This window comes from Lutra lutra, chromosome 4, assembly GCF_902655055.1.
Source record: "Lutra lutra chromosome 4, mLutLut1.2, whole genome shotgun sequence".
Lineage (NCBI taxonomy): Eukaryota > Metazoa > Chordata > Mammalia > Carnivora > Mustelidae > Lutra > Lutra lutra.
In genome coordinates this window covers 161,791,450-161,814,858 of record NC_062281.1, presented here as the reverse complement: position 1 = coordinate 161,814,858, position 23,409 = coordinate 161,791,450, and the positions used below count along the sequence as shown (strand labels likewise).

The 23,409-nt window shown below is 40.7% G+C and overlaps 1 protein-coding gene across 3 annotated transcripts in view; it reads right to left on the bottom strand.

The window, feature by feature from the left end:
- The window catches only part of GPBP1L1 (GC-rich promoter binding protein 1 like 1), a 61,143-nt gene that overhangs the window by 1,882 nt on the left and 35,852 nt on the right, over window positions 1-23,409 (bottom strand). For all 3 annotated transcript variants that reach the window (XM_047726012.1, XM_047726013.1, XM_047726011.1), the window contains exons 6-11: window positions 13,741-13,813; window positions 12,301-12,494; window positions 3,749-3,889; window positions 2,729-2,887; window positions 1,907-2,031; window positions 115-217 (exon numbers count right to left, since the gene is read on the bottom strand). In XM_047726012.1, coding sequence (XP_047581968.1) covers window positions 115-217; window positions 1,907-2,031; window positions 2,729-2,887; window positions 3,749-3,889; window positions 12,301-12,494; window positions 13,741-13,813 — 795 coding nt within the window. The remainder of the gene's footprint in view (window positions 1-114; window positions 218-1,906; window positions 2,032-2,728; window positions 2,888-3,748; window positions 3,890-12,300; window positions 12,495-13,740; window positions 13,814-23,409) is intronic.

The following is a 23,409-nucleotide window of genomic DNA, read 5'->3' as shown; positions in this document are numbered from 1 at the left end:
TTCTTTTCCAAGGTCCTGCTCTCACACTAAACTGAGGCTCTGTAAGGGCAATGACTGCCCTGTTCCTTTCTCTCCTAATCATTAACAGGTCTCCAGGAAAGGTTTATGACATACCTGTTCCGTCTTCATGTGGAACTCTCTGAGCTCATCCTCTGTGAGGGGGAGGCAATTCTCATCGTTTTCAGGATATTCCTGCCATCCCATTGCTTTCAATAACCTAGGAGAGGGAGGTCAGGCAAAGAAAATAGGAGACCTTTAGGTGTTAAGTGGAAAGACCACAACTTTCCAGAGAAAACTTACTTGCCTGGGGCAATCGTACTCCACTTGGGATTTTTCTTTTCTTCCTAATGGGATAAGTTTCTTTAAAAATTAAATATATTTACTTCAGAGAGAAAGAGAGCGTGTGCACACAGAGCAGGAAGAGAGGAGGAGAGGGAGAGAATCCTCAAGCAGACTCCTTGCTGAGTGTGGAGCCTTGACACAGCTCTACTCCAGGACCCCTACCCCTCCCTGGTAGGATAAGCTTTAATTATGGCTCCTTAGGTATTTGAATTAAATGAGGGATCTCCACAGTTCCTCTTTACAGGATAAAAGAGCTACAGAGAGGAGATAAAAGCAGCAGAAATTAAGGCTACATAAGAGCCAAAATGTAAAGGGCTCTTTCTGACAAAACAAGAGGAAGAAATCTCACCTTTTTTTTTTTTTTTTTTAAAGATTTATTCATTTGACAGAGAGTGAGCACAAGCAAGGGGAATAGCAGGCAGAGGGGAAGGAAGAAGCAGACTCCCTGCTCAGCAGGGAGCCAGATGGGGGACTCCCAGGACCCTGCCATCATGACCTGAATTGAAGGCAGATGCTTAACCAAATGAGCTACCAGGTGCCCCAAAATCTCGGTTTGGGGGCACCTGGATGACTTAGTCAGTTGAGCGACCAACTCTTGATTTTGGCTCAGGTCATGATCTCAGGATCATGTGATCGAGGCCTGCATGGGGTCCACACTCCGTGGGGTGTCTGCTTGAGATTCTCTCCCCCTCCCTCTGGTTCTCCCCCAACTCTCTCTCTCTCTCTCTCTCTAAAATAAATCTTAAAACACAACTCACTTTTATCTCTTGTAAGCAAATCAGCACATCTCCACATGTACCTAATTTCCCTTTCAACTTCATGGCACTGTGGTCTCCTTCATACTCTTGTGATCCTGCTGACTTCTAAAGTTCTTCAGGACAGGAACTTCCTTTCAGGAAGGTACTGCCACACATGGCAGGCCCCATCTGCCACCCAGGTGCCCAAACAGCTGGTGGCTCTGTGTTAAAGGCCCTCATTTAAAGAACAAGCTCCACCCATGGGAGTCTCATGGCTTATTTTTAAATTTCTTAAAAGATTTTATTTAATTATTTGACAGAGAGAGAGACACATAGCAAGAGCGGGAACACAAGCAGAGATGGTGGGAGGAGGAGAAGCAGGCTTCCTGCTGAGCAGGGAGCCAGACGTTGGGCTTGACTGCAGGACTCTAGGATCACAACCTGAGCGGAAGGCAGATCCTTAACCACTGAACCACCCAGTTGACCCTCCCAAGGCCTTTTAAAGGGGTCTGATAAAGGCTCACGTGGGTTAGGAGGGTCAAAGGGCCAGCACAATAGTCCTAGGAAATAGGTTCCCCTCTCCAAATGGAGTTATAAACTGAATCTGAAACTACACTACGTGAAAGCCTCCCGGAGGAAAGTTGTGAAAAAGCTAACCCGTAAAGGAATGCCCAGTGGGCAACAGGCAAGCTGGGGCATAAAGAGAGGGCAGGTTATGGTGCTCAAGAACACTTCTGAGGGTCAGACTCCACCTGAGACGTCTTAAGGGATGTTCAAGCTCCTTACAGACCATACACAGCATGCCCCGTGATCTGATCTTCACTTACCGATGCTCTGCTTCCAGAGAGTGTGAGAGGACCTCCCCTTCCTCCTCTGTAGGGAGAGTAAGACCATTCTGATGACAGCCTTCCTCTCCGTTTTCCTTTGGTTCAGGTGTGCTGTTGTCCTCCAACTGAAAGAAGGAAAGGACACACTTGGTTCAATGACCCTTTGTAGCAAGATACACAATTTGCAAGATTAAAGAGTCAGAACTGAGTGACGTGCTCTCCAGGGAACTTCAGCACACAGGTAGTCCCCCTTCAAAAATGAGGCCTTGCTCACCGTCCTAGGGCTTCTCAAGCACACCACCTGCTTAGGAGCCTAACTTCAGGCTGTCAACGGTGGTAGGTGCTACTGGATACGGATTCGGTATCAGTGCTCGTCTTCTTCACAATTTGGACTCAAGAACTACTGGGCTCAGCTTTAGAAAGTTCCCCTTTCTAGAGTCCCTTGTAGCTAGGAGTTGCCACTTGATAGCTGGCCAATGTTGGGACTCCTGGAAATTACAGGGTGTGGCTTTTAAGAAAGCATTTTAAGGAGGGACATTTTTAAATTTTTTTTTTGAAGATTTTATTTGACACAGAGAGAAAGAGAAACAGCAAGAGGGAACACAAGCAGGGGGAGTGGGAGAGGGAGAAGCAGACTCCTCACTAAGCAGGGAGCCCGATGTGGGGCATGATCCCAGAACCCTGGGATCATGCACTGAGCCAAGGGCAGATGCTTAGTAACTGAGCCACCCAGGTACCCCCAATTACAGACTTTAAAAAAAAAAGTACATATGCAACACAGGAAAACCCTTATGTTGCCCCAGAAAAACCTTATGCTCTTACATCCTCCAGCTTGTCACAGTCTCTGTTCTCTGAGAAGTCTCCATTCCGGTCGTCCTTTAGAGTCTTCAGGAACTCACTCTTCCTGTCGGTAGTTCGGCGGGTGAGCTTGGTCAGGCGAGAGGAGCTGATCTCAATCGGAGGAGTAGTGCTGGAGGGACTCTAGGCAAATACCACAAATAGATTGCTCCTGACAGCAAACAGCAAGAACTGTGACTCTCTGGGTCACTTCTACATGGTACTGATCTCTAGAATTTGGAAGCCTAATTATCACTCTTTTACCAAAAATAAACTCTCCTTTTCATTTAAAAAACAGACTTCAGCTTTGCATTTTTTTCCCCCCTAAAGATTTTATTTATTTGAGAGAGACAGAGAGAGAACGAGCAGGAGGGAAGAGCAGAGGGAGAGGGAGAAGCAGGCTCCCCACTGAGCAGGAAGCCCCATGTGAGGCTGGACCCTGGGAGCACAGCCTGAGCCCAAGGTGGGTGCATGCTTAACCATCTGAGCCACCCAGATGCCCACAGATTTGCAGGGCTCCTGCAGGAGACTGTATGGCTCCTAGAGCACCTCTTTGATCTTTCATGCCAGTCTACCACAGGCTGACCCCAATCTACCACAGAGCAACTAATCCACTCTGCTACAGCCCATCTTCAGAGGCAAATGGGAATCACCAGTAAAGAAAATGACTGAACTTGGGGCATCTAGGTGGCTCAGTGGGTTAGGCCTCTGCCTTCGGCTTGGGTCATGATCTTGGGGTCCTGGGATCAAGCCCCACATCAGGCTCTCTGCTCAGCGGGGAGCCTGCTTCCCCTTCTCTCTCTGCCTGCCTCTCTGCCTACTTGTGATCTCTCTCTGTCAAATAAATAAATAAAATCTTAAAAAAAAAGAAAAGAAAAAAGAAATGACTGAGCTAAACACAGCTACAAAGGAAATGGAATTAGAGCTTTACATGTCACACCATGTACCTGAGTGAACGGGAAATGACAATTTTAGAAAAGGCTGCTTGGCCTTATCTTCACTCACCTCTTTAGGAGAGCTTAAAACTGTGCCACCAGCCAGTACTACGGGTTTGGTGACAGAGATCGGACTGGAAAAAGCAGACTCCCGGCTAGAGGAAAGGGATCCTGATTTGTGTTCCATTCTGTTAGCTTTCCATGCACTGGGCTACATGGGAAGAAAGAACAAATCAGTCAGCACAAGTATGGAGACGGAAACTCAGCCTGAAGATCACATAAAGCAAAGAATAAAATGTTATGCGGTAACACGAGTTCCTAGAGCTTACCCGTCTTAACGTGTCTGGGAGGTATGCAACCTCCTCCTGAGGTTAGGCACTTGGAAGGAAAAAAGCAGACGGGAACCAGAAGTGTCATGGGATATTAACAGGAATAATTCTCAAAAAGAGAGCTCTAGTTCAGCTAAGTGTGGGACATGCTGAGGTGAGTAAACTTCAATAGGTTTCTTTACTATATATTTATAGTATTTGTGAATGTGAACACATGTGATTTTGAGAGGCAGCATTTCCCAAACTTACTGGACCCTAAAATGCTTTTTTTATGGCATATTTGTTAACCACAGATGTAATCCTGATTCTTTAAAGAAAAAAGAAAAAAAAAAAAAAAAAAAAAAGGCTATTTTCCAAGAACTTCAAAGACAGGGAGCTACTTCTAGGCCAGGGTGGGCAATATAAATGACTAGACAATTCTGGTTTGGTCCCTTCTTTGCTTGGCTTTGTGGAGTCTAGGCCCATTCTGTCACTCTGGCCTTAATCCCAATTATGACTGGGCACTGTAGTATGACTGGAATGTTTTTTTCTTTTAAAGATTTAATTTATTTATTTGAAAGACAGAGACTGAGAGAATGAGCCACACGCAGCCAAAGTGGGAGGAGGGATAGAGGGAAAGGGAGAGAGAATCTCAAGCAGACTCTACTCAGCGTGGAGCCTGATTCAGGGCTCGAGCCCATGACCCTGAGATCACAACCTGAGCCGAAACCAAGAGCTGGATGGTTAATCGACTGTGCTACCCAGGCATGCCCCACTCTCTGAGTCAATCACATTATCTGAGAACAGGAAAGATAAAGCACATCAGTGAGTGAAGCTGAAGCAAGTGAAAAATGTCCATTTTTCCAGAATGAAACAACTAAAACTGAGAAACTGCCAAGACAACAGAAGGATCTGAGTGAAAAGAATTTCTTTGTTGTATTTTTTTTTTTAAGATTTTATTTATTTATTTGACAGGCAGAGATCACAAGCAGGCAGAGAGGCAGAGGGGGAAGCAGGCTCCCCGCTGAGCAGAGAGCCTGATGCGGAGCTGGATCCTGGGATCATGACCTGAGCCGTAGGCAGAGGCTTTAACCCACTGAGCCATCCAGTTGCCCCTTCTTTGGTGTACTGAAGAGGATACTATAAGCTTCAGGAAGGGAATTAATATAATTGGGGTTTACCAGGTGATTGTCATACCGTTTTCATTCTTAACCCAATCAGGTATAATTATTAGGCCAACTTTTTTTTTTTAAGATTTTATTTATTTATTTGACAGAGATCACAAGTAGGCAGAGTAGCAGGCGGAGAGAGAGGAGGAAGCAGGCTCCCTGCTGAGCAGAGAGCCCGATGTGGGGCTCGATCCCAGGACCCTAGGATCATGACCTGAGCTAAAGGCAGAGGCTTTAACCCACTGAGCCACCCAGGCGCCCAGTCATCTCTATCCCTATTTTAATAAAATAGCTCTTTCAATAAATAACCAAATATCTTGTTGTATTATATTCCAAGGCCAGCTATTAAAAAACAAAAAACAAAAAACAAAAAACACCTGTTTCTGGAGAATGAGAGATTGCTATTACCCATTCTCAGGGACGTTCCCTTTAAATTCGATGATTAGGTGACCCTTCTCATATGGTCTATGATAAATTGGCAGGCCTTCGTTTAGCACACACGTGATATCTCCATGCTTCACAATTTGACCTGAATAAGAGGTGATGACAATGGTTTGGTTGTCAAGAGTAGATACTGGCTTTTGAAAGCCACACAGTGCTTCAACCAGCTGTATGTCCACACATGAAAAGGTCCTCTCCTCACCAAGTAAAAATAGCATGGTCCTTCTGATCTAAAACAAGGGTATTATCTCCTGGTTCCAGTCCTGGTTCTTGGTCTCCTTCACCATGGAATGTATCTTCTGGCCATCTTTCATGCCTTTGTAATATTATCTTCTAGAATCTTCTCTCAAACTATCTTCCTTCCATTGCAGCTTTTAGATCTATCTTTAGGACTGATACATTCCCCATGACCCTGGCACTCCACGCACACACACTGAATTTGGTGAACCATTCCAGGTCCTATCTGATGAATTCTAATTTGCATTCCAGTACCTTGGCAATTGGGACATTCAACTGCTCCTTTCTTACCACCTCAGCCTTCACATTCATCGCAAATCACGTCTTTTGCAGAGCTAGCTCTCTTGTTGCACTGTTATATAATATATATCTTCTACGGTTACTGAGAGCTGATGCATATTTTTACCTTTCCTTTCTCTCGGCATCCTTCCTCTTCCTTCAAAAAACATCAAAGAGGTCTATGGGGGACCCCAAACCACCACCAGCTCCACCTTCTTTAACTGCCTGTTCACCTCCTTTGTCATAGAATTCCCTTTTCTTTGCATCAGACTACTTTGTAAGCTTGAGACATCTCTTTAAACATCTCTCCTTCATTTGGATTGTTATCAGGGTGGTACTTCAAGGCCAGTTTCCTATAAGGCTTTTTCAATTTGTCCTGGGTGGCACTGGGTTTGACCTCCAAAACATCATAGTAAGTGGTTTCTTTCATCATTTTCTATAGATGGTGAGAGGGCTAAGGCCAGTGTGGGGGAGGACCACTCCTCCCATCCCCCACTGCTTGTGCTCTCTCACTCTCACTGCTCTCTCTCAAATTAATAAATAAAATCTTGAAAGAAAAAAAGAAAAACCTCCATGACTGGACTGTCTTAACTAATACTCCCCGCCCCCCCGCCCCTGCAACCAATTCCCAACTACCAGCCATATTTAAGCATTTGTCTTTTCCCAAACATGGCACATTTTACCTTTCTTTCTTTTTTAGGTAACAAGGGTTCCTCTGCTGGAAAGCCCCATCTACTTGCTCCCTAACAAACTCCTACTTTTTTTTTTTAAGTAATCCCTATGCCATGTGGCTCAAACTCACGACCCCAAAATCAAGAGTCACATGCACCGTGGACTGAGCCAGTCAGGCACCCTGTACTCTTACTGTTTTTATTATTTATTTATTTATTTTAAGATTTTAAAATTCACTTATTTGAGAGAGAGGGAGGGAGAACATATGTGGAGAAAGGGCAGAGGGAGAGAGAGAAACAGATTCCCCACAGAGCAGGGAGCCTGACACGGCAATCGATCCCAGGACCGAGACCACGACTGGAGCCAAAGGCAGATGCTCATCTAACTGAGTTGCCCCTCCTATTGTTTTTAAACTATTTACTGACTACTTAGGATGTGCCAATATTATATTCTAAGCGCTTTTAAAACTTTTATTTTTTTACCACAATTAAGTGACAGATATAATTAGCTCCAGTTTATTTTTAAGGAAACAAGTTTAGCAAAATCAAGTAACTTGCTGAAAATCACAGCCTTAAAGAGTGGCATGAAGTCTGACTCTAAAACCTGAATTCTCAACTTCCTCCCTCCTTTTTTAGTCCTTCAGGATGGGAGGCAATTTGAAGCACCCGAAAGAGCCCTGGACTGAAGTCAGACAAGCCTGGTTTAAGAGTCCTGACTCCAGGGACGCCTGGGTGGCTCAGTTGGTTAAGCAGCTGCCTTCAGCTCAGGTCATGATCCAGCGTCCTGGGATCTAGTCCCGCATCGGGCTCCTTGTTCTGCGGGGAGCCTGCTTCTCCCTCTGCCTCTGCCTGCCATTCTGTTTGCCTGTGCTCGCTCTCCCTCTCTCTCTCTCTGATAAATAAATCTTTAAAAAAAAAAAAAAAAAAAAAAGAGTCCTGACTCCATCACTTCGCTAGCTATGGAAACTTATATTACGTAATTTTCTGCATCCTAGGATTAGAGGAGTAAATGTTATAGAATACATGTAAAAGGCCTAACAAAGGTCTTGGAACATAGAAAGATACAAACAAATGGCCATTCTTTCCTTTTCCACTTCAAAACCCAGTTCAAATATGACCTTATCTATGAAGAGTCTGAAGACCCTCTCTAGGCAGAGAACATTTATTTTTTATTTATTTATTTTTTTAAAAAGATTTTTATTATTTATTTGACAGAGAGAGAACACAAGTAGGCAGAGAGCAGGCAGAGAGAGAGGAAGGGAAGCAGGCTCCCTGCTGAGCAGAGAGCCCGATGCGGGGCTCGATCCCAGGACCCCGGGATCATGACCTGAGCCGAAGGCAGAGGCTTAAACCACTGAGCCACCCAGGCGCCCCAGAACATTTATTTTTTATATCTGTCTCTTTACTAGATAACAAATTCTTTAAGATTATTTTATGCCTCTAGTGACACAGTTTTTAGTACACAGATCCTCAATGTGTAGTAACCACTGAATGCCTAGAGAAAATGACTGGGTAAATCCACATCAGCTTCCCAGTCATCTCACCTCTTCCCTCCTCTAATACCTCACATTTCACACACCCAGAACCTCTCATCAACTTTTCCTGAAAACTGATCTCTCTCTTAACTCCAATGAATGGCTCCGTAGTTATCCTGGTTTTCCAGAGAAGAATGGACAGTGTCCTATTTCCTTCCCACTATGTGCCACCTCCCAACTCTGCCCACTTTCATCACCCCTGTTCAGGCTTCATGACCTTCTGCAAGGACATTAATAGCCTTTAGCTTTGTTTTCTGATTTTCATTCTATCCTTGACTTATGATAGTCCTATACAACAGAGCTAAACTAATCTGAAGCTCTGTGTCCTGACTTTTGTCCTTGCCATTTTTTCACACTCAAAAGCTTTCTTAAGTGTTAGAGGATATGATACTGTTTTAACTCATTTTTGTACTCTCTCTATATATTTTAATAGAAGGCTTGCAGACATTTCAAATGAAGTAACACTTATAAAACCTCTTAAGGAATGGAACAAAGTGTGTTGATAATAATAGCTATAATTTGTTAGCACTTACTATATGACAGTTTTAAATACCTAACAAAACCTCATTTACATCTCACAGAAACCTTAAAAGATAGGTACTACTACCCCATTTTATAGATGATAAAACTGAGACTGAAAACTTAAGAAACTTGCCCATGGTCATATCACAAAGAAGGTGCAAAGTGACCTCTATCTACTCCAAAGCCCTGATGTTAATTTCCACGCTATACTGTTTCCTACGTAGTAGTTGCTCTCCGAACTTAAACTCACATTCTTTCCCTTCTACATCAGACAAACGAGTATCTTCAACCCTTTCAAAGAGAATTCCACTTGCCAATCAGTTTTATTTCTACTCATTTCTTCCTAGACCATGATTCTTAATTTTTTTTTTTTAAAGATTTTTTATTTATTTACTTGACAGACAGGCAGAGAGGCAGGCAGAAAGAGAAGGGGAAACAGACTCCCCCCCAAGCAGAGTCCAATGCGGGACTTGATCCCAGGACCCTGAGATGATGACCTGAGCCAAAGGCAGAGGCTTTAACCCACTGAGCCACCCAGGTGCCCGATTCTTTTTTTTTTTTTTTTTTTTTTTTAAAGATTTTTTATTTATTTATTTGACAGAGAGATCACAAGTAGGCAGAGAGGCAGGCAGAGAGAGAGGAAGGGAAGCAGGCTCCCTGCTGAGCAGAGAGCCCGATGCGGGGCTCGATCCCAGGACCCCTGGATCATGACCTGAGCCGAAGGCAGTGGCTTAACCCACTGAGCCACCCAGGCGCCCCCCCGATTCTTTTTTTTAAATAAAAATTTTATTTATTTGACAGAGAGTGAGAGCAGGAACACAAGCAGGGCAAGTGGGTGAGGGAGAAGCAGGCTTCCTGCTGAGCAGGGAGACCCATGTGGGGCTCGATCCCAGGACTCAGGGATAATGACCTGAGCTGAAGGCAGACGCCTAATGACCGAGCCATCCAGGTACCCCTAGACCATGATTCTTTAATGACCTCTTTCAAGTATATTCCAAGGGCTTTTTCCTACAGATTTTCTTCATCCTTTCACTTAACTTTACCACCACCTATATTCTATTTCCTTTTACTATCAAGTCTCAAAGTTGCCACTACCTCTACTTCTACCCACATTAATTCCAGAGGCCCTGAAATCTTACACTACTCTCCTAAACCTCAACTCAAAGGTGACCTAAACCTTTCCAATTGCTAAGGTCAAAACCCCTTTTTCTTTATTTTCCTCAACTTGTCAGCAGCAACTGTCAAATGTTGACAACCCCAGTTTCTAACTTAAAGTCATCTAACCAGATTTTTGTGACAGTATATTATTTTTTGTCTGAATTATGTCTGAATTATAGTTTCTTAGTCTTATTGACCATATTGTTATTTTTCTAATATTTATAAATTATTAAATATTCCTCTAAGTTTTATTTTCCCATTCTTTGCTCTTCTACTCTTTTTCCTTAGAGATGTTACCTACCCTGAAAGCTTCATTCATTACTACTAGGATAAGGAACCCTAGTCTGGTTATTTTCCTAGTGCTCCCAGGAGTATTTATAATCATTTGCTATCCCTCAACTACTGTAATGTCTTCTGGTTTCAGAACTTGTATTTAACCACTACTTCTCTTATGATGTGCAAAACCCTCTAGACCTTTTTCTGCCTATCCAAATCTGGCCCATCCTTCAAAGATTAATTCAAATTACAAGTTTTGAGCAAAATTTTCCTTGATGGTCATAATCTGAACTGACTTTGCTCCTCTGAATTTAACACTAGTATTTAATTCATTTAGTTATTCCAAGTCTGTTTAAAATTTGTTATCAGCATCTGTTACTATTTTATTTCATACATATCACATGACCGTTCATATTGTTTTATCTTATTATCCCAATTAGACTTTCAGCTCATGGATAGTCACGACCAGTGTTGTACTTCTCTGTATTGCTCAGAACCATCAAACACAGTGCTTACACATAAAGGAAAATGAACAAATGCTCACTGGTTTCCCTCTCAATAATGAAGTCAGGCTAGAATTCATTAAAGCAATTATTATGTGCTTTTGTGAGAAAATAAAGTGATGTAATTAAGTGTTATAGATATTGTGATAAAAGACAGAGTGCTATTCAATCAGAGATATAAAGATTAATGAGATCTTTAGATATGTGTGATAGAAAAGGGGCACTTGGGTGGCCCAGAGGGTTGGGCCTCTGCCTTCGGCTCAGATCATGGTCTCGGGGTCCTGGGATCAAAGCCCTGCATTGGACTCTCTGCTTGGCATGGAGCCTGCTTCCCCCTCTCTCTTTCTGCCTGTTTGTGATCTCTCTCTCTGTCAAATAAATAAATAAAATCTTAAAAAAAAAAAAAAAAAGATTGCCACAGCAGATGACATGAATTTAAGGATGAATAATTTTCCAGGTAAGAGAAAGAAGAGGTAGTGAAATATAAAAGATGGATTAGGCTTAGGCTATAAAGAATTATACATGCCACTGCTAAGGAGTTCGGACACTGTATTATAAGACTGGGGTTGGTAAGGAACACCCATGGGCCAGAGGCCTGTTTCTTTATGGCCCATGAGCTATTAATATAATGTTTACACTTTTTAGGCATTGTAAAACAAACAAGAAACAGAAAGAAAGAAGGAAAAGAAAAGAAAGGTAAATGTAACAAAGACTGCATGTCACAGGTGACCAACAAAGTCTAAATTATTTATTATCTGACTCTTTATAGAAGTTTACCAAACCCTGCTATAGATGGTTTGGGACTGTCGAAGTGACTGAGGAAAGGATGTCATATACTCAAACTGTTTTAGGATGATCATTCTGACAGTTTTGTGCAAGATGAATATAGAGAGATGAGAAAACAGAAGTGTGCACTACAATAGTACATGGGAGGTGGCAAGGGCATAGGACATCAGAGAGGGAATAAGTGACAGGGAATTTTAATTGCTTGGTACACGAGAATGAGTGATGAAGAGTAGTAGGAAAGAAGAAGCCAATCTGATAATCAGCCAAGTGATCAGATGGATATTGATGCTATTGAACAGCAAATCAGAAGAAAGTTTATGAGATGAAGCGAACAGTATGAGAAGCCTACTAAAAATCCAGTTAGGGGGCGCCTGGGTGGCTCAGTGGGTTAAAGCCTCTGCCTTCAGCTCAGGTCGTTATCCCGGAGTCCTGGGATTGAGCCCCGCATCGGGCTGTCTGCTCAGCGGGGAGCCTGCTTCCTCCTCTCTCTTTGCTTGTCTCTCTGCCTACTTGTGATCTCTGTCAAATGTCAAATAAATAAATAAAATTAAAAAAAAAAAAATCCAGTTAGAAGTAGTAGAGAGTTTGGAGACAGAGTAAAATACTATACATTTATTAGGTACTGAATGAGTATCTGATGAATGATTCAATGGGAAAAAATAAATTTACTAATTTTTTCCCTGATTTATTCCCAAACCTCTGCTATATAGGGTTCTTACACTGATTCCAAATCATACCTTTGAAGGAGGTGGTGCAGGCTTAGGAACCAGGTTCTTATAGACACTTGGAACCATGGTTGATGATTTGTTCCCATTTGCATGGTGAGATCCTGGTGAGGTGAATGCAGCAGAGAAGGCAGCAGAAGGATCTTCTTTGGAAACTTTTTTGATGACTAGCATTTTGGAGGGTTGCTTGGCACTAGGTGGGTTTTCTGTGAAATACAATAGTGAAGAGACAAAAGAATGTCAAATAATGGTTAAGCACAGTATATATGAAGTCCTCACTTTCAACAAAGAACTGCTGAAACTGAGGGACAAACATTTCCTGGTTTGCACTTAACAGATATTCTCAAAAATGACACTACTTGGGGATTATAGGAAAAAGGCAGCATATGAAGCTAAATTCATAAATCAACCGTAACAACCAAAGGTGTTAGTAGGCCTTCAGGGGCATAACTTGTCTTGTGTGATCACTCAGGCATACACCAAACAAGAATATATCCAAGTGTGGCAGTTCCTGTCAGCATGGGAATGGAGAGAAATGCTGAAATCGGGGGAAAGGCGGCTACCCTGGGACCTTCTGATGAGGCAAAGTGGAGCAAACCTTTACACTATTAACAAAGGGGAAACGGCACAATAAGCGCCTTTAATCCTATAATTCAAGATCCAAAACCAGTATTCAGATATACTAAAGCCATCCCAATAAGATGCCTAACTACTAAACAGGTCTAAATAGGTCTAAGGTAGGGATGAGGAGAGTCTCATTTGTAAATGCCAACAATTCCAAAACTACAGATCAGGTTTGGTATGAAATACACTGATTTGTCTCTTCATTTTTTATAAGCCTAGTTATCCTCAACATTTACACATAATCGTATGTATTTGTTTTCACCTTGCTTTCTACAACAAGCCACATGGATTAACTGCCAAACCTACCCCTCAATCCCCTTAAAACAAAAAAAACCCTCAACAACTGGAACCTAATTGAACAAAACCGTCCATAGAATGTGGTATTATATAGCCTTTTCAGACAACACTTTAGAAGACTATCTACTAATATGAAAGAATGCTTAGAAAATACCACTATATTTGCCTGCCAAATATTTAGGAAACAATTATAACACAAAAAATTCACTTTAGTTGTTATAAATGAATTAGCGATGTTAATTAAACATTACTTCTCATAAGCTTTAGATAATTCTCCCTCTGCTTAAAATCTGTTTTCAAATTTAGGGCTTTACAGGCTCTCAATTATCTGTATCATGACTCCAAGACCATTACATTTCAATGCTATTTTGGGTGGGCACAGTAAGAGATAAGTGTTAGTTACCATGTGCAAATGGATGAGATGAGAAAAAAAGAGAAAGAAACAAACAAAAAAGAGATAAAGAATTTTTGCTCCTCTCCATGCTAAGAAAAATGTAAAGTTGCGCCTTTAAAATGGCAAAATCTACCTACCCCACACTCCAGAAGGGGTCCCAATAGGTCTGCATGGCTGATTCTGTTTGCCAGCTTCTGGATTCAAAGAAGGCTAGGAAAAAAGGGATATTAATGGTTGATAAAGAAAGCTAATATTTTGGCACTTTTCACAAAGTAGCCATCACCATGGAACCTATCCGATAATTATGTATCAGCAGCACTTACTTAACGCTGTATTCAGAATCGACAAGTAAGCAGAAGATACTGAAATGCTAAATCCATAGATCTTACATTAGTCTTAGGCTATCTTGGGTTTCATTTCCTTTAACATAAGAGGACTAAAAAAGTATTTTTTAACTAAACAGACTAAATGTGCAAGTTTTTATCTTCCAATAGGGTATGCACGGCATATAAGGAGGCACAGAAAACTGAATGGACAAGAACATAGATCACTTTTCTCAGCTTTAGGACAATCTGGTCAGTGAAATGTATAGTATGCGCAGCTTTCCTAAGACTGCTTTAGGGCAGAGGCAGACCATGTGCCAGGGATTTTGCTAGGAATATAAAGGCAATTAAGAAAATGAAGATGAGCCCCCTCCATGCCCACAAGGGTCACAGTCCCACTATAAAGACATATACTTGTAGACAAATAAGCACAATAAAAGGTTACCAGGTCTATGATAAAAATTTATATTAGGGAAGAAGGAACAGTCAGTTCCACTTGAAAGAGAAGTGCTACCAGAAAAGGTTTCATCAGAGGTTCAATGAACTAAGAAGAATCCTTAAAGATGAATTCCAAAGCTGGAAAATGGGTGATTCCAGGAATAGGATGCTCAATGAACACCCAGACAGGAAAGCACGAAAAATAACAGAATATTCAGAGATCTGCAAATAGTTTAGAATGATTAGCACTAGGGAAGGAGGGGAACTTTCTGTGGTGAAAGAGGTATCTGGCAAAGTAGGCAAAGTAGCCAGATTTTTTAGGGAGACTTAATTTTATTCTGTAGGTACTGAAGATCCATCTCTCATGCAGTAAACATACCCATAATCATTAAGTTTACAACAGTCTGGTAGCAGCTTGAAGGATGTATTTGGAGGCTTAAGCATCAACTACGAGACCATTAGAGGAGACCAATTCCACAGTTCAGGAGAATAATGAAGGTAACAGAGAAAGAGATGAGGGGAAGGATGGAAAAGTGTTAAGAGCAGTAACATTTAACAACTAACTAACAACTAACGTACAGGAGGTATGAGTAGGACACTGGTATCCAAGCCTAAACTTTACAATATGTTAATAGAGTAGGAAAATGGCTTTTTGGCAAAATTACCCAAAGAACATTAAATAACAGAAAGATGCCCAGATTCCACTGAGCTTCTGAATCAACATATCTAGGGATGGGGCCCCAGCAGGTATGTATTTTCAATCCATCAAGGCGAGAACCACAAGCATAGAACAAGCACAGAAACATACTGAAGAACCAACTCACCATATAAATGGAAAAAATTAATGACAAAATATGAAGGACAGATAATTACACTCCTCTGGATGGAAAAGTACAGGTAGAGGGACTCACCATGGATAAAAGCTGTATTTTCCCATTTTAATAGGTTTGTGTTCTTAGTCACATTCTACTCAGGGTTTTCAGAGATACTGCCCCTGTTTATATGTATCTTTTATTTCTTTCCACTGATTTTTAAAAATAGTAAAATATACAGATACAAAAAACTGCATAAAACAAATGGGCATAAAGTTCTTGTAATCACCACTGAACTCACTGTTTAATCAACAGAACATTACCAGCCAAACCAGAAACATTTTATAACCTTCATTCAAAAAAAACTAACAACAACAACAACAACAACAACAACAAAAAAAAACCCACAAAAACTCAAACAACAAACCTCTCCCCCTCTAAAAATAACCATTATCCTAACTTATGGTGATCACCTCTTTGCTTTTACCACCCAAGTGTATGTCCCTCAAAATGATAGTTTGGTTTCCAAAAAAACATCTCTCACTTCTCTTAACCTACAGGTTACTTAAATAAATGTTATACCTCTAGATTTCCTATAAATTGGAAGCTGGTTGGAGAGACTACAGAACCCCTCTATACACGTTTATTTTGGCAAGGCAGGGTGGTAAAGTATAAAACTATTGGCTAACATTTTGACTCTGGTAATTGTTATTCCATTTTTTTTTTTTTTAAAGATTTTATTTATTTATTTGACAGAGAGAGATGACAAGTAGGTAGAGAGGCAGGCAGAGAGAGAGAGGGGGAAGCAGGCTCCCGGCTGAGCAGAGAGCCCGATGCAGGGTTTGATCCCAGGACCCTGAGACCATGACCTGAGGAGAAAGCAGAGACTTAACCCACTGAGCCACCCAGGCTCCCCACTGACTTCTATTATAAAACTTTGTCAAAGTCTGATTTTTCTTTCTAAGTCACTGGGACTTGATGTTCAAGGGGTATTTTTCTTTTTCACTTGAATCTAGCATTTTATAAGCCTACTTAGGTGCTGGCTGTTCTGGCTGTCCTTTCAATTCACAGCTCAAATTTTACTGTATTTCAAAAAATTATTCTTGAATTATAATTTTTAGCCTTCAAGCAGTTCTTTTTTTTTTTCTGGGTATGTGTGTGTACAGGATCTTTATACACACACACATACACACACACACGTGTGTATATATACATACACATATATAAATGATTTCTTACCAAATCCGTATCATTTCTCATTCTTTTACTATTTTTAAAAATAATGAAGCATTAAAAAATTAAGTAAACTCTACCCTTAATGTGGGGCTTGAACTCACGACCCTGAGACCGAGTCATGAGCCCTCCATGAGCCCCTCAATTCTAATTAAAAAAAAAAAAAAAAATTATTTGAGAAAGAAAGAAAGAGAACACACACATGCACAGGGTGGAGAAGGGTAGGAGGGGAGGGAGACAGAATCCCAAACAGATTCCCTGCTGAGTGTAGAGCCTCACTTGGGGCTTAATCCCAGGACTCTGAGACCATGAACTGAGCTGAAACAAAGTCGATCACTTAACTGGCTGTGCCTCCCTCACTAAAAAATTTCCTCTTCTGGGGTGGCGGGGTAGCTCAATTGGTCAAATGCCCGACTCTTGATTTTGGCTTAGGTCATACCTCAGGGTCATGGGACTGAGCCCCATACTGGGCTCTGCGCTCAGCAGAGTCTGTTGTCCCTCTCCCTCCATTCTCCCCAAATCCCCCTTATTCTCTCCCTAATAAATAAAATCTTTAAAAAACTTTGTCCTCTTGTAATTCTTATTTTCCTCTTGTAATTCTTGAAAAACACTGATTATTCTCTTGTGTTCCTTGTTTAGTCTCCCTTTTCCTCAAAATTTTCATTACTTTTTTAAAGAAAGATTTTACTTATTATTATTTATTTGAGAAAGTAAAGGTCGGAGGGAGAAGCAGACTCCCCGCAGAGCAGGGAGCCCAATGTGGGACTCCAGGATCATAACCTGAGCTGAAGGCAGATGCTTAACCAACTGAGCCACCCAGGCACTCCATCAAATTTTTCATTACTTCTTTCCTGATTTCTAGCACTTTTTTCTGGTTTAGGTTGTTCTTATGCCATTTTCTTAGTATCATTTAAATTTTAAAACAGTATAGTAACACTGTAGTAAGAGTAAATTTTAAAAGGTTCTTATCTGTTTTGTGGACATGCTGTACAGGTGTACTCTGCACTGTAGGGATGTTACTCTGCTCCTTATTCTCTTGATCCTTTATGTTCATTTACATATGATTAGTTTTTGTAAATGTGAGTCAAGACAGCTTTTCTGACATCAAGCTTTAGAGCTCTCTGTTGTGTTGTTTTCATAAAGTGTTAAAAAATATGGTGGCTTAGTTTCTTTCATGCCCTGGCTACATTCCTTCCTCCCTTTTATCTCAACCTTCACTTTCCTTTGTCTCTACTGTTTCCACCTCCACAGCTCAATCTGGATCCTATTTCCAACTGTTTTGTGTTCAGCGAGGGGCTACATTCTAGAAGGGGAATACACTGGCTGGTTAATATAAACAATGATAGTACTCAGTGCCATTTACCAACTTATTGCTTCTTAGTTCCAAAGTCATCCTTTTTTCCTGCTCAGTATAAACGTGTCTGGGCACTTAACATTTTTTCCCTTGCCAGGTGGAAAGTTAACTTTTTTGTCAGTAGAGAGCAAGAAAAAGATTTCTGCTTCTTGTTCCAGTGCGCTTCCTCAGCAGGCTCCTGCGGCATCCAGCTCCTGCTAAGCAAGGTTCTAAAGTCCACGTGAGCTCTGACTTGAGTGGTTCTGTAGCAGAGTGATATCTGAACAGCTCTACCGGGTACTCAAGAGGGCAGATTTCAGCATGTTCCCTGAAAGCACCCGAGCAACTGTTCAACTCAGTAAGCACCAACTAATCCCTTTTTAACAAGGTCTGGTGGTGATGGGGGAAGAGGGAGACTCTCCATTGGGCACTCTAGCTTAGCCCCAGGGTTATTAGCTGTCCCTTATATTGGCTACTTCATATTCTTTAGTGTTCTCTTTATTACTAGCCAACCGCTCATTACCCCAATCCTGTACTTTCCCTGTTCAAATTACTGTGTGGTTTCTCTCTTCACTGATCCCGCCAGACCCTTCTGAGCCACCCAGGTGCCCCAGAAATAATTTCACTCTGGGGTGCCTGGGTGGCTCAGTGAGTTAAACATCTTACCTTTGGCTCAAGTCATGATCCCAGGGTCCTGGGATCAAGTCCTGCATCTGGCACCCTGCTTAGAGGGGAGCCTGCTTCTCCCTCTCCTTCTGTCCCTCCCCCTGCTTGTGCCCTCTCATGTTCTGTCAAATAAATAAATAAAATCTTAAAAAAACAAAAATAAAAACAAAAAAACCCCCACTTTTGTACATCCTGCACAGATGTCTAGATTCTCATGTCAACATTTTACACCACTTATTCCAACATTCGCTCTAAATATATTTTTTCTGGAACCATTTGCAACCTAAACCATTCATCCTTAAATATGTATTTCTTTAAAAACACATTAACACAATCACAGTGTAATTGTAAAAATTGGGCAACTAAGATCAACAAATACTATCTAATCTGTCACACTTATTCAAACTGTAACACTGGTTAGTTTTATAGCAAAACAGAATTTTTAAAATGTACACTGTTTTCCCTTCATCCAGTGTCCAAAGGATCGTATGCTGCTTTTTTTTTTTTTTTTTTTTTGGAGTAGGTTCCATGCCCAACACGGGGCTTGAACTCATGATCTTGAGGTCAAGAGTCCCACCAACTGAGCCTGCAAGGTCCTCCTCACAGGATTTCTTCAGTTGTCTTATCTCTTTAGTTTTCTTTAATCTGGAATTTTTTCTTTCATGATAAAATTTTTATTTTTATTTTTTAAAAGATTTTATTTATTTGAGAGAGAGCACAAGCAGAAGGAGAGGCAGAAGCAGACTTTCTACCAAGCTCGGAGCCCAATGCAGTGCTCAATTCCAGGACCTGGAGATCATGACCTGAATCAAAGGCAGACGCTTAACCATCTTTGCCATCCAGGCACCCCCATGACAATATTTTCAAAAAGTAGAGGCTAGTTCTTTTGAAGAATCTTTTGTAATTCTTTATAGTAGAACTCCAACTTGAGTGTGTGTGATATTTTCTCATGGTTAGATTCAGGCTATGGATTCCTGGAAGGATCTAAAGAGGTGAGGTTGCATCCTCAGTGCATCACATCAGGAGGTTTATTTTATCTATTTCTACCATGCTTGGTGATGATAATCTGTTTTTAAATAAAATTTACATACAATGGTACACACATATACTAAGTAAACAATTCCATGAGTTTTGAAAAATGTTTATAACTCCTCAACCTCTCTAAAAACAAAATTACCTACTGCAACAGTGAAGTTCCCTCATGCCCTTTCCCAGACAATTCCTACTCCACACAGGCAACCACTGCTGTGACTTTCTTTTCCACCATAGATTATTTGCTTATTCTAGGACAGCACATAAACAAAATCAGGCAGTATGTACCATTCTGCAATTCATTATGTTGTTTTATTAGTCACTCCTTATTAATGAATACATGTAGTCCATTTCATGATTATACCACAAGTTTTCTATTTTTTTTTTTAAGATTTTATTTATATATTTGACAGAGAGAGAGAGAGATCACAAGCAGGCAGAGAGAGAGGGGGGAAGCAGGCTCCCCGCTGAGCAGAGAGCCTGAAGCAAGGCTTGATCCCAAGACCCTGGGATTATGACCTGAGCTGAAGGCAGAGGCTTAACCCACTAAGCCACCCAGGCGCCCCACAAGTTTTCTATTTTTGTGTCAAAAACATTTAAAATGTTTTCAGTTTGGGGCTTTTATGAATAAAATTATAATAAATGCCCATATACCTTTGTTTCTCTTGAGTAAATACCTAGAAGTGCTGGGTCACAGGATAGGGCTTATGTTTAGTTTTACAAAAATCTGCCACACCCTTTCCTAAAATGGTTTCTACTTCATGCTCCTACCATGTATGAGAGTTCCAAACGCTTGAAAATGTCACCAAATTTAATGTTTTCAGACTTATACATTTTAGCCATTGTGGTGAATGGGTAACGGTATCTCATAATCTGAATTTCCACATTTCCCTTGTGACTAATGACACTCATCATTTTGTTCATGTGACTACTGGCCATTTGTGTATCTTCCATTGTGAAGAATCTGTTCAAATCTTGCTCATTTTTTAAAAATATTGAGTTGTCGGGGTACCTGGTTGGCTCAGCTGGAAGAGCATGCATGCAACTTGATCTGAGGGGTTGTTTGAGCCCCACATCGGGTGTAGAAATTAAGATTTTTTTTTTTAAAGAGAAAAGCTCGTGTGCAGGAGACCTACGATGGGGTTAGAGAGGTAGAGCCCAGAGGGAGAGGGAGAGACAGTTCAAAGCAGACTCCTCACTCAGCAAAGAGCCCAATGCAGGGCTCAATCTCAAAACCCTAAGGTCACAACCCAAGCTGTAACCAAGAGTCCCATGCTCAAGCGACTGGGCCACCCAGGCACCCCTAAATAAATAAACTTGAAAAAAAAAAAAAAAAGAAAAGAAAAAAAGAAAGATGAGTGCCTGGGTGGCGCAGTTGGTTAAGTGTCTGACTCTTGATTTCAGCTGAGGTCCTGATCTCAGGGTTGTGAGATCGAGCCCTGAGTTGCATCAGCTCATCACTGGTCTGAAGTCTGCCCAAGATTCTCTCTCACTCTCCCTCTGCAGGCCCCCACTTGCTCACTCTCTCGAAGAGAGAAAGAAAAATCTATATTGAGTTGTCTTTTTATTATTGAGTTATAAGAGTTATTTATATTACGGATACAAGTCCCTTTTCACAGATATGCTTTATAATTATTTTCTGTATTTTCTTTGAGTCTGTGAGATAAGCAGATGTTCTAAATTTTGATGAAATCCAATTTATCAATGTTTTCCTGTAAGGTTATTGCTCTCTTTGTCCAAAGAAATCTCCTACCCTCTAAGGCATAAAGAAATTCCCCTTCTAGAAGCTTTATAGTTTTAGACCTTACATTTGGGTCTATAATTCCTCTCGAATTCTTTTTTTTTTTTTTTTTTGGTATGCTATGAGGTAGGGGATATCTATCTATCTATCTATCTATCCTCTCTCTATATACACACACAGTTATTCTAGTACCATTTGTTAAACACATTTCTTTCTCTATTGGTCTATTTTAGTATCTGTTGAAAATCAAATGACTATATAAATGTAGGTTTATTTCTGAGCTCTTTATTCTGCTCCACTATTAGTCTATCCTTATAATAATGTAATATCTTGATCATTATAACTTTGTACTAAGTCTTCAAGTTAGAGTAAGTCCTCCAATTCCATTCTTTCTCAAGATCACTTTGGGTATTCTAGGGTCTTTCAATAAAAAATTTTATTTCAATAAAAATTTTAGGGATACCTGGGTGGCTCAGTGGGTTAAAGTCTCTGCCTTCGGCTCCGGTCATGATCCCAGGGATTGAGCTTGATCCTGGGATCAAGCCCCGAATCGGGCTCTCTGCTCGTCAGGGAGCCTGCTCCCTCCTCTCTCTCTCTCTGCCTTCCTTTCTGCCTACTTGTGATCTCTATCTGTCAAATAAATAAATAAAAATCTTAAAAAAAAAAAAAAAAAGAAGTGATACATCAATAAAAATTTTAGCATAACTTAGTCCATTTCTGTAAGAATACACGCTGGTTGGTGTTATGCAGAATCTGTAGAACTGCTGTCCTAACCACGCTCAGTCTTCTAATTCAAAGCCTCCCATTCACAACGGTATCTCTTTCATTTAGATCTTTAATTTCTCTTGGCAATATTTTCTGGCTTAGTATAGAGATCTTTCACATCTTTCGTTAAGTTTATTACTAAACATTTTATTCCTAAGCAATTTTAAAAGTTTTTATTTTTTGGCTTTACAAAAAGCATTTTATAAAACTTCATTTCCCAATTGCTTATTGCTGGCACATAAAAATACAACAGAATTTTTGAAAAGTAAACTCTATACCCAATGTGGGGCTCAAACTCATAACCCTGAGATCAAGAGTCACATGCTCTACCAACTGAGACAGCTAGATGCTCCCAGTTAATTTCAACATAGGTGATCTTTACTTTTTTTTTTTTTTTAAAGATTTTATTTATTTAACAGAGAGAGAGAGAGAGAGAGATCACGAGTAGGCAGAGAGGCAGGCAGAGAGAGAGGGGGGAAGCAGGCTCCCCACCGAGCAGAGAGCCCGACTCGGGGCTCGATCCCAGGACCCTGGGACCATGACCCAAGCTGAAGGCAGAGGCTTTAACCCACTGAGCCACCCAGGCGCCCCGGTGATCTTTACTTTTTAATGTTGCAAGGGAGACATTACTATCTATGTAACAATGCAGAGAAAATTAGTTTTTAAGATTTTATTATTTGGCCGAGAGAGAAAGAGAGAGAGAGAGAGAGAGAGGGAACACAAGCAGGGGGAGTAGGAGGGGGAGAAGCAGGCTTCCTGCTGAGCAGGGAGCCCAATGTGGGGGCTTGATCCCAGGACCCTGGGATCATGACTTGAGCCAAAGGCAGACAATTAACGGCTGAGCCACCTGAGAAAATCAGGGTTATTTAACTTGTCCAAGGTAACTGTAAGACTGTTTATTACATCAAACTAATACCATTTTAAAACAAAAAATAACTTTTCTAATTATACATTGTACAGTATAGAAAAATATATAGAAAATTTATAAAATATATATAGAATATATAAAAATATATATAAAAAATTTGTCCCCAAAATACCTTGATTTTACTATTCTTTGGTTAACTACTCTTTCTTAACATACCCCTTTCTTCTTCAACCATTTACTTCCCAGCCTCCTTACAGCTATTTCCATAGGTTCTAGGCCCCTCTCTGAATATATCACTCTCCATTCTTACCCATCCACCAACCTCATGTATCATCTTTTTTTCCATGTGCACATCTCCAGATCTTACCCATCTTTTTGATAAAAAGAATTTATCTTCTCCCTCCAATTATGCTCCTGTTTTTCCTTTTAAAATTACTTATTATTCATCAATTTGCTTTAAATCGAAATTGAAATTTTTTACTCTTCCTTCTCTAGTTACCTCAGTTCCAATCCTTTCAATTTGTCCTCCAAACCACAATTGTTTACAACCTAAATGTTTGCAAATAGGGAAATGGATAAATAAATCCAGTATAGT